The sequence below is a fragment of the Podarcis cretensis genome, assembly GCF_951804945.1.
Source record: "Podarcis cretensis genome assembly, chromosome: 10".
Taxonomy (NCBI): domain Eukaryota; kingdom Metazoa; phylum Chordata; class Lepidosauria; order Squamata; family Lacertidae; genus Podarcis; species Podarcis cretensis.
Window position 1 is genome coordinate 24,229,109 of NC_137179.1, and position 10,828 is coordinate 24,239,936.

The 10,828-nt window shown below is 42.4% G+C and overlaps 1 protein-coding gene across 1 annotated transcript; it reads left to right on the plus strand.

The window, feature by feature from the left end:
- Nucleotides 1-4,237: 4,237 nt before the first annotated feature.
- Nucleotides 4,238-10,126, plus strand: SPIC (Spi-C transcription factor; the record flags this gene model as incomplete). Its single annotated transcript, XM_079992038.1, has 5 exons — nt 4,238-4,241; nt 5,636-5,746; nt 6,708-6,868; nt 7,996-8,104; nt 9,001-10,126. The coding sequence occupies 5 exons, from the start codon at nt 4,238-4,240 to the stop codon at nt 9,453-9,455; spliced, it is 840 nt and encodes a 279-aa protein (XP_079848164.1). The 3' UTR covers nt 9,456-10,126.
- Between the last annotated feature and the right edge of the window lie 702 nt (nt 10,127-10,828).

A 10,828-nucleotide genomic window follows, 5' to 3' on the forward strand; every position in this document is an offset into this window, starting at 1 on the left:
TTCAAAAAGAATTAAACGCACTTCATTTGGTCTTAAGCATGCTTCTTACACTATAATAATAATAATAATAATAATAATAATAATAATAATAATAATTTTTAATTTATACCCCGCCCTCCCCAGCCAAGGCCGGGATCAGAGCGGCTTACAAGCAAAATAAAAACAAGTTGAATGATTACAACTTAAAAACAACATTAAAATACAACATTAAAATATTGAAATATTAAAATGTAGCCTCATCGCAGGAGGAGAAGGAAAAGAAAAAAGAAAGAGGGGGAGGGAATCAAATTGGCTCCAAGCCAAAGGCCAGGCGGAACAACTCTGTCTTACAGGCCCTGCGGAAAGAAATCAGATCCTGCAGGGCCCTGGTCTCATGAGGCAGAGCGTTCCACCAGGCCGGAGCCAGAGTAGAAAAGGCCCTGGCTCTGGTCGAAGCCAATCTAACTTCCTTAGGGCCCGGGACCACTAGGGTGTTGCTATTTATGGACCTTGAGGCTCTCCGTGGGGCATACCAGGAGAGGCGGTCCCGTAGGTACGAGGGTCCTAGGCCGTGAAGGGCTTTAAAGGTCAAAAGCAGCACCTTAAATCTGACCCTGTACGCCACCAGGAGCCAGTGCAGCTTGAAAAGCACTGGGTGAATATGCTCCCATGGCAGAGACCCCGTGAGGAGCCTCGCTGCAGCATTCTGCACCCGCTGGAGTTTCTGGGACAGCTTCAAGGGCAGCCCCGCTTGGTAAGTTCGGTTGAACAACTTACAAAGGAGAATGGCAGATTGATAGGAAATTTACTGCTCAGTCAGCTTTGGTTCCAAATCCCATGCCGAGTCATCATGCCTCACATTTTCAAAACTCCTTCCGTTTAACTATTTTTGGTGCTTGAAGTATGTGGCTCACACAGGCCTAGGCTTTGAGGGTGGGAAACAGGAAAGTGCATTCCCTCTCTCTCTCTATTGCCTGTTAGGGTTTTCACAATAAAACAGGACCTTCTCTTATTCCCCCTCCGTTCTCTCTGTTCTCTCCTCCCCCCCTTTTAATTATAGATTTTTCATTTCTGATGTTCAGCCGTTTGGTACATGGCTCAGTGCTCAAGTTCACATGCTCAAATAAAGACGTGTGCTTCTCAGAACAGCTTGCTAAACTGCTCTGAGAAGCGCCTTTGACCCCGTTCCTGCCTGGGCCGCCTGGCACCACCACTGTTCCCCGCTCTCTTGCCGGCTGCTCATCATACTGGAGTTGCCATTGCCGCAAACTACAGAGCATGACAACAGTCTTACATTTATATGTATATAGGAAGATATATGTTTGTGTGTACATATAGACGCGCACACACACACATATATCTGCAAGCATACACAGGGATACAGAAAAAATGACAAGGGATGTATTCTCTCTTCTACATTATGTTTATTTTATTTCATTGCCCACTCTTTACCTTAAAGTCCCAGGGCATTGCAGGGAACTGGACTGGATGACCCTCCAAGTCCCTTCCAGTTCTACAACTCCATGAATTTAAAACACAACATTAAAAACAGTTTAAAAGAAATTGAAGTCACAAGAAATATATATACCTCAAGTGTCCAAGGCTTAAAGAGGTGCACCTTCAAGCATTCACAGAAAACTATATAGTGAAGGTGCCAGATGAAGCTGTGTGTGGCCCTCACACAATTCCGCAACTGGGGAGCTGCCACAGATAATGCTTTCTCCTGGGCCAGGACCACCCAGAACTTCTCAGGTTGGTGGAACTACCAACTGTTAAAGCTGTCCTCTTTTGCATTTAGACCTCCAGTTCAAAAGCTCTCTCTCTTTTTGCAGTTGGTTGGTTGTAAGCAAGGGGGCAGGAATCTGGGGGTTGGTTGAGGGCAGACAGAGCTTGGTGGGGCAATGCCCCAGTTGTCCTAATGAACCAGCCTCTACTGCCTAAATCCTCCTCCATTTCAGAGCCAGTGTGGTGTAGTGGTTAAGAGCGGTAGATTCGTAATCTGGTGAACTGGGTTCGCGTCTCTACTTCTCCACATGCAGCTGCTGGGTGACCTTGGGTTAGTCACCCTTCTCTGAGGTCTCTCAGCCCCACTCACCTCACAGAGTGTTTGTTGTGGGGGAGGAAGGGAAAGGGGAATGTTAGTCGCTTTGAGACTCCTTCGGGTAGTGACAAAGCGGGATATCAAATCCAAACTCCTCTTCTTCTTCTCTTCAAAGCATTGATTCCATTTCTTTCCAACAGAATAGCTAACCTTGGGTCCACCTTCATGCTTGCCCTAGCATTAAGAAACTTCCTTCTTCTTTCTGCTTTTCCCCTTTGTTCATGAAAAGGCGGCAAAAGCGCTTTTTTAAAGCTAAGGCTGCAGTGTGCCGCATCTTTTGTTTTAAAGAGAAATCCCCAATTACAGTACTTCCCCAAAATGGGTTATTTAAACGCAGCCCCTCTGTGGAGTTAATTTTCTTCTGTGTTGCCTATAAGGCAGTTCCTGTGCACTTTGAATCAGTGCCGTTTCCTAGGTAAGTGTTTCCAGAATAAGTGCTGTAAGATTTTAGCTGTTTTATCGCCTACTGTCACTTGGCTCCCATTCAAAAGTACGGCTGTTGAGTGAGGACATCCAGGGGTGAGGAGGGTGTGATGTGTGTGGCAAGCAGCCAGAATGTGGTTGGGTGGGCCAAGATAACTTGGGGATAGCTCAGCTGGTAGAGCATGAAACTCTTAAGTTCAGGGTTGTGAGTTCAAGCCCCACATTGGGCAAACGATTCCTGCATTGCAAAATGATCTCTTCCAACTCTACAATTCTACAATTTTATTATTCTAAGTGGTGGCTACTAGCAGCAGCACCTCAGCTGTTATTATTTTCTTAATGCCAAGCAAGGGGTCCCGTGGCAGCAAGGATGGGTGGAAGTTGGGCATATGCTCCAGTGCATCCTACAGGGCTGTGTGGACACCAGCAGCTGTCCACATATAACTGATGCCCAGGATGATAAATGGCAACTCAAGACCCTCCAAATGTCCCTATTTTCTAGGGATGTCCCTCATTTAGAGAAGCTGTCCCAATTTCTGATTTGATCCTGGAATGTCCCACTTTTCCTTAAAGGTAAAGGGACCCCTGACCATTAGGTCCACGCCGTTTACCTTCCTGCCAGAGTGGTACCTATTTATCTACTTGCACTTTAAGGTGCTTTCGAACTGCTAGGTTGGCAGGAGCAGGGACCGAGCAACAGGAGCTCACCCTGTCGTGGGGATTCGAACTGCCGACCTTCTGATCGACAAGCCCTAGGCTCTGTGGTTTAACCCACAGCACCACCCGCGTCCCTCCACTTTTCCTTAGGATATCCCTATTTTCATTGGAGAAATGTTAGAGGGTATGGAGTTATCCAACCCCCAAGCTGTCTGAAGGCAATCCTGTATAAGAAAGGTTTTTTTTTTATAATGTTTAATGTTTTATTATGTTTTTATATATGTTGGAAGCCTCCCAGAGTAGCTGGGGCAACCCAGTAAGATGTGTGGGGTATAAACAGCAAAATTATCATTATGGAATGGGACGTCCCTATTTTCATCAGATAAATGTTGAAGGGTATGCAACGCTTCTTCTGAACGACCAGCTCTCTGAAAAAGTGATGCCTTTCTAAAGCCAGTGACTTCAGCTGATTGCACTGTGACCAGGTGCGAAGTGGGACAGGGGCTGCTGTGCCCTAAAGGTTTGCTAACATTAACCAACAGTCACCTTTAACAGCAGCTTGATCTGCGGATATTAGCTGCAAGCCATACAAGGCTTCACTTGCTCATTCCTGTTCATAAAATCACTATTAAAGGCTTAGGAGAAGGCTGGCACATTTCTTTCCCCTTTTTGATGGACAGTCAGCAAGAAAAGAATTTTGACCAATGATCAGCTTGTTGTCCAGCAAGGAGAACAACAGTTTTTGGCAAATTCTCCATCCCATGCACTAAGCAGAAGCCAAGGCTTCCTTTGTATCTAGTCCAGGGCAGTCTCTGTGACACAGCTGGATGTGTCACAACCCGTTTTTAAATACTCGTGTTTTCATTTTTTTGCTGTGCATGGCAAATTGCAGAGTCACAATAATTGTGGCTAGTGAAATCAAAATTCACCAGTAATGTTCTTCTTTCTTTCTTTCTTTCTTTCTTTCTTTCTTTCTTTCTGTCTTTCCATAGTCCTTTGGGTGTGATTATGTACACTCCAGTAAAACATCATTGTTTGTTTTATTTTAAAAAATGTGTATCCCTCCCATCACTAGAGATGAGTAAATATGTGAATTTTGGTTTCTCTCAGTTTCTCATTTTTCCAATCTTAAATTCATTTCGCCACATTTCTACACCAGTTTTTTAAAAAAACAATTGTCTTCATAAAAATTTGTAAGCTTTTTGTGTGTATTTCTCCTAGTAAACACATTTGTATATGTATTTTTGCCCAATATTTACATTTTTGCAAAATAGTTTTCTCTAATCTAATTCAGGAAATCCATAAAGCATTTACATAGTTCACTGTTATCATACTTGCAATGAAGTAGGATTAGTTTTTTCAATAAAGTAAAACTCTCCTTTTGAGTTTATATCACTTTAACAGTCATGGTTCCCCCCAAAGAATCCTGGGAACTGTAGCATGTTAAGAGTACTGGAAATTGTTAGGAGACACTTAGCACTCTCACAGAACTACAATTCCCAGAGCTTTCTGGGAAGAGGAACTAAAAGGCAGTTTAAGTCTGTGCCATAAATAAATGGGGGAAAGTGCATAAGTAAATAAACTAAATTGGTAATAGGAGTGGAATCTGCCATCAATTATGGAAGAGAAATTACACCTCAATGTCATTTTTTGATTTTGAACAGTAACTCCAGCTCTAAATAAAGCTGTTTTGCTTTCACACAGGCTTGAAGATCTGATATTTGCTTTTTAAAAAAAGAAATGGTAAGTTTGCAAGCCATTGGTTTCTTTCTTTGAGAAAAGCTTTCCAATTTTTCCAAGGAATTCTTTATAAAGTCACTTTAATTGCTGTCAATGCTTAGTCATCCATCAGCTGGAGATCTGTCAGATGCAGAGCAGTGTACGCTTACGAAAATTACCAAAATGTGGTGAAGATATAAACTTTATCCGCCATTCTGTAGTTTAATAGGTAGTTGGCTGGCTTCATGGTTTTTCTCTCATTGTGATTTTTGCCAGCGCCTGCTCTTGTGATTCACTGCCCCCTGAAGGAGGCGGGGAGAGCTGAGCTGGCAGAGTTAACGGGGTGTGCAGGAATCAAAAGATGCATTGGCTGGCTTCATGGTTTTCCCCACATTGTGAGTTCTGCATAGCACACATAGACTCATCATGATTCGCAATATATTACCAGGTCAAAAATTATGAAAGCATTGTCATGATATGGACTTCAACCCAGCCCAGCCCTAGTCAAATCTTCTCTCAGAAACTCATCACTATGAATGCAACGGTTGCATGTCTCTAGATAGCTGCGCCTGGTGAACTGCACATTATCCTGCCGACTGCTCTCCTAATTTGGGCAGCAGGCTTTTTGTCATTCTGTAAAATGCCCCCCCCACCTCGAATTCAGAGCAAGTCTGGCAACTCCCAAAGAGATATTTTGGAAATATATATATATATAATGACATAGTGTATACAAAGCTGCATCTTGCACATTTTCAGTTATATGTTTGTCACAGAGCTTTACAGACCAAGACTTGCTAGGACAAGCCCTTGAAGATGCCTTGGAGGTGTTACAGCAACATTCCTATGGTGACTGTAATTATGCGCCAGGTAAAAAAGCAATACTAGTTATATTCCAGCTTTGTTTTATTTTATTTGTTACATCTTTATCCTGTTCTTCTTCCCAAATGAGCCCAGAGTCCCAGGTTCTGATTATGTGTAAGTTCCAATTATTTCCGAATGTCAGAATATACATGAAAAAGATGCACTGTCTGTTTCCCCACCTGTCCCCCAAATCTGATGTGTTCAGCATAAAAAAACTTATGGTAAATTACATTATGGAGAAAGAATCCAGCAAACAATTGCTGGAGTATAATGTGCATTAAATCTAATTATTTATATTTTCATTTCCACACACATCCTGTCCGTTCCTTGAAAGACCTCAGGATGGCATACTTATTCCCTCCCATTTTAATCTGCACAATAGCCCTGTGAGGTTTGTTTGGCTGGGCAATTATGGTTGGTGCAGCACCGTCTTCTATTCAGCTTTGTGGCTGAGTGAAAATCTGAACCTAGGCCTTCCTAGTCCAGTACAGTAAGCCATACCCATCAATTGCCCTGGAAAAACTGTGACATCCCATTTCCCCCCACGAGAGTATGGTGGCCATTTTGGGTGCCTCGCTCTTGCGTGATTTTGGGCCAAGATCTTAACCCAGGAAAAAAGAGATTGGGCACTGTGCACCCCAAAAATGTTGTTTCTGGGTCCATGATCTTGCATGGGTCATGCAACTTGCATGGGATATTGGACTCGGAAAATGGTGTCCTGGATTTGGGCTGCGTTATGTAAAATGAGACACATCTCAGAGTGAGCTCTCCAATAAAGTAGAGTTTTGGACAGCCCTATTCAGGAATTATCCTCCATGTGGAGATTATTTTCTTTTATACTCTTAGTTTTAAACGGTTTGTATTCTCTGCTTAGCATTTTATTGCTTATACTTGTAATTTAGCATTTAACTGTAATCCTCTCAGCATATTGCTATTGGGCAGCAAATAAATATTGTAAATGAATGAGCGTTTACACTTATTCTTTACCTCTTGCTGACATATTCTGTCTATTTCCCCCAAGAAGACTTTAAAAACTGTCTGACTTACCATCACCATTCTCTCCAAGCAAACCCAAGTTACCTATCAGATAAACCAATATATAGTTGGAGTGAAACACCGACTTTACTAGTAAGTAAAACTCAGTATTTAAGGGCAGGGGTGGCGGCGGAGAAATGAAAAATGCATTCTATTCTATTGCATTCTTGACATCAGAGGTGGGAAGCCTGTTTCAGCCCAAGGGCCATATTTCCCTTCTGGGGGCCACATGCTTATAGAGAGTGGGGCCAGAGGTAACAAGTGATGCCTATGCCCCATCTTTGTTCAGTAGGCTATATTCCAGTCACACAAAATCAGAAGTTTCTACATGTACACAACCCACATCTCTCTATCCAGGCAAGCAAGAGTTCAAGGACGCTTTCCAGCTGAGCAAAAGCAGGAGGAGAGTGCAGAACAGGACCACTGATGGGTGGTGTTATATATTGAAGTTCTCACCCTGGCCACCAGGGGGTATTGTGTACATAGTTTTCACTCAGGTCCACGTCAGTTAATTTAGGCAGGAAACCCTGGGCTGTTGTTGTTACAATGTTGACAGCCGGCTGCCTATAAAAGGCTGAGCTGTGTTCAGTTCAGTTCAGTTTCAGCTTACTTATAAAGAACTACTTGGAGAAATCTCTGTGTCGTCTGCTTTGTCAACCCACTACTTAATAGGTAGGACCCAGGGAGGTGTGTGGCTTTGAGAGAGTCTCAAGTCTCACCCCTGACTAGTTTCCCCTGCCCTGCTCCTACCATCCTCACTTTAGCATGAAAAACTGAGGTGTGGAAGACTTTGCATGTAGACCTCTACGTGCGTAGAGTTCCCTAGAGCCTGGGAAAGCTGTGTGCATAGAAGTCTATGTGTGAAGTCCTCCTCACCTCAGAGACACAGCACGGCCATAGCCAGGATTTTTGTTTGGGGGGCAGACCTTTTGCTGGGGTGGGGGGGATAGAACCTCAGTTTGCTATGTATTTTTATGTATTTTTATTGATTTAGGGGGGCAGCTGCCCTTCCCTGCCCCCCCAGTTACTCCCATAACAGATAGCCACTGTGGGATTTGCCAAAGCCCTTCATCATCAGAAGCAAGGTCAAAGGCATAGCTTCACAGACCTTTGCTCTTTCACTTGAAGAAAGCTTGGGTCACTGTGGAATTCTAGAGAGCAGATAAATAACTTCACTCCGTTTCATGTCTCCTCGCACTATTATTGTACATTTCTTTAAGAATACAGAGGCAGATTTCTATCTGGGTGCAGCTGAGTACCATACTCTGCAGACCGTTCCAGAAAATCCAGAGATGTATGTCTTACCTTTGCAGCAAAAAGGCAGGAAAGGTTTGTGAACTTTCTGGAAATTACATGTGTGCATTGTTTTGATTCTAGATCAGGGTTCGTCAACTTTTGGGGGGTGAGTGGGCATTTGGACTAAGCACCATGGGCACCAGTCACAAAATGGCAGCTGTGGGAACATGACATAACACAAAATGGCTGCCATGGGGATGTGGCATAACATAAAATGGTTGCCGAAGAGGCATGGCATTATGTCTGCCACATCTAAATGGGTATCTAAAATAGTAGAAAGAGAGGACCACAAAATTATATGGGCATGCCCCATCAATTTTATGGGTGGTGGAAGGCACTTATATCAGCTACCGCTGTGCTCACTCACACAGAGAAGCTCCTCTGTTCAGAATGGAAAGGAAAGGTAGGTGTCAAATCCTGACATCCAATGAGATGTGGGGTCAGGGGTATTTTACAATTTGGCCATCGTGAGGAGAATTTAGACCACTCAATGGACCACTGTGAACAAGTCGTTCTGCACTTTGCTGACAAAATCACTTGGATCCATTCTGACTTGGATGCTATAGTTGATACAGATCTGGTGGATGTAACTGGCCTCTTCTTGTCTGGTGTTAATGGATACTTTTTATTTTGTACAGCCCAAGGATGCTAGATCCTTGTCCTTCCTGGCTCATCAAAAGGGCCAGCAGGGGTAAAGGGAGTGGTCAGTGCCTTCTTACAGCAAGGCATGGTTCCAGCATGCCTGAAGGAGGCAGTTATAAGACCTCTATTGAAAAAGCCTCCCTTGAATCCCACCATGTTGGATAATTATCAGCCAGTCTCCAATATCCCATTTTGGGGCAAGGTATTGGACCTGTTTATTATTATTATTATTATTATTATTATTATTATTATTATTATTATTATTATTATTTTAAATTTCCTGATAGGCAGGAAGAAGCTACGCCTGTTTGAATATCTTCACGAATCTCTCCATAATCCAGACCTGGCAAACTGCATCCAGTGGTTAGATAAGCCCAATGGAGTCTTCCAGTTTGTTTCCAAACACAAGGAGAAATTGGCAGAACTGTGGGGGGAACGCAAGGGAAATCGGAAGATCATGACCTACCAGAAAATGGCCAGAGCTCTGAGGAATTACGGAAGAACAGGAGAAATAATCAAAATCCGAAGGAAACTGACCTATCAGTTTGGTGCCATGGCTTTGCAAAGGCTTTCTCTGGCTTGCTTTCCTGGGAAAGAGGGAGATTTTGATCTCTATCACCAAGGTGATCAAAAGTGCCAGTATGCAGGCAGCTGGCTTTCTTATCATTATTACATGTATAACAAGGATCATGAACTACAGCAGCTTTATAGCAATACAAATCCATTTTGTTATGAGTCTTAAAGAAACTTTGAACGACAGCAAATCTTCTCCAGTGTATATTCCCCCAGCCTCTTGAGATATCACATTATGCATCTGCACGTTTTTTATTTTTTATGCTCCCTAAACGATTAACTCACTAGAAACCTGAAAACATATGCAAGCTTTCAGATTCACGTAAACCGTTCTTCAGTCTTAGCTGTGATGGTCATAGGAGATGTCTAAGGTTATACTCCACATGTGCCTGGGAACATGTGCCCACAGAAACTTAGCAAGGCTTACTTCTACACAGACATGCACAGAATTGTGCCACAAAGCTCCTAAAAGAAGGAGAAAGGAGAGATCAATAACACAGGGAACAGACTATTGTAAGAGCATCTAAATTTTAACAATATTGATTTAGAGGATCTATTTATTTCAACAGATCTTTCTTCCAATTAACTGCAACCTCTTAAGCATGTTTACTCAGAAGTAAACTCCACTGAACTGTGTATCCCCAGTAGGTGTGTACAGGTCTGTTGCCTTAATGGTAGGGTTTAATGGCATATTATAATCACAAACCCAAATGTTAAGATCTCTGAGCATCCTAATGCATATAACACATCACGAATTACTGTGGCTTGTGTGTCTACAATGGTTTGTGCATTTACTTTGCTTCTTACTGTATGTATCTCATTAAATATCACTTTATCTAACAGGCATTATTATATGGGACCTTTTTGTTATTAATATTCAGCAACATCCAGCATGTACTAAAATCCTCATAAGCACAAGTGGGTCATTAACTATGATAGTTCAAAAATCTTCAGAAATGTTGCTTGCATGGAAGTAATAATAATTAGCCCCTCCAAATAATTATGGTTTATTTTATACATATTTACATCTAAAGCCTTCAATACAGAAACGTCCTAAAATACTCTCCTGTCTCCCTTTTGCACTTGAAATAAATAGATCCAAGGGCAGGCCTTTGATCCTTGCTGCAAATCCTTCCTCCCCTACTGAAATCCCTTTGCCCTGCTCCTGCAGAAACCTAAGACAGTGCCTCTGATCTAAAGGCTTGTTTAAATATTTTAGTGGTAGTCTAAACTCAGTCATCACAAGTTATAATCATTTAGAGGGACTTGAGGCTAGCAAATGATGATTGGCACCAAATTAGAAAGAGGATTTGCAAGTAAAGTAATATCACACTGTATATGGGCGAAATTACTGTGTGTTGCTATCAGATGACTCCCACAGTAACTTGTGAGAGAAGTAGCAACCAGATTCATAGCATAATACAGTCTATCTCAAGAGGTTTAGGTTTTTTAAAGTCTCTAGTTTTATGCCACATGAGAAGCTAGCAAGCACAGTAATTAAAGAACAGGCATTTCAACTCACACCAAACTTTCTCAAGTTTG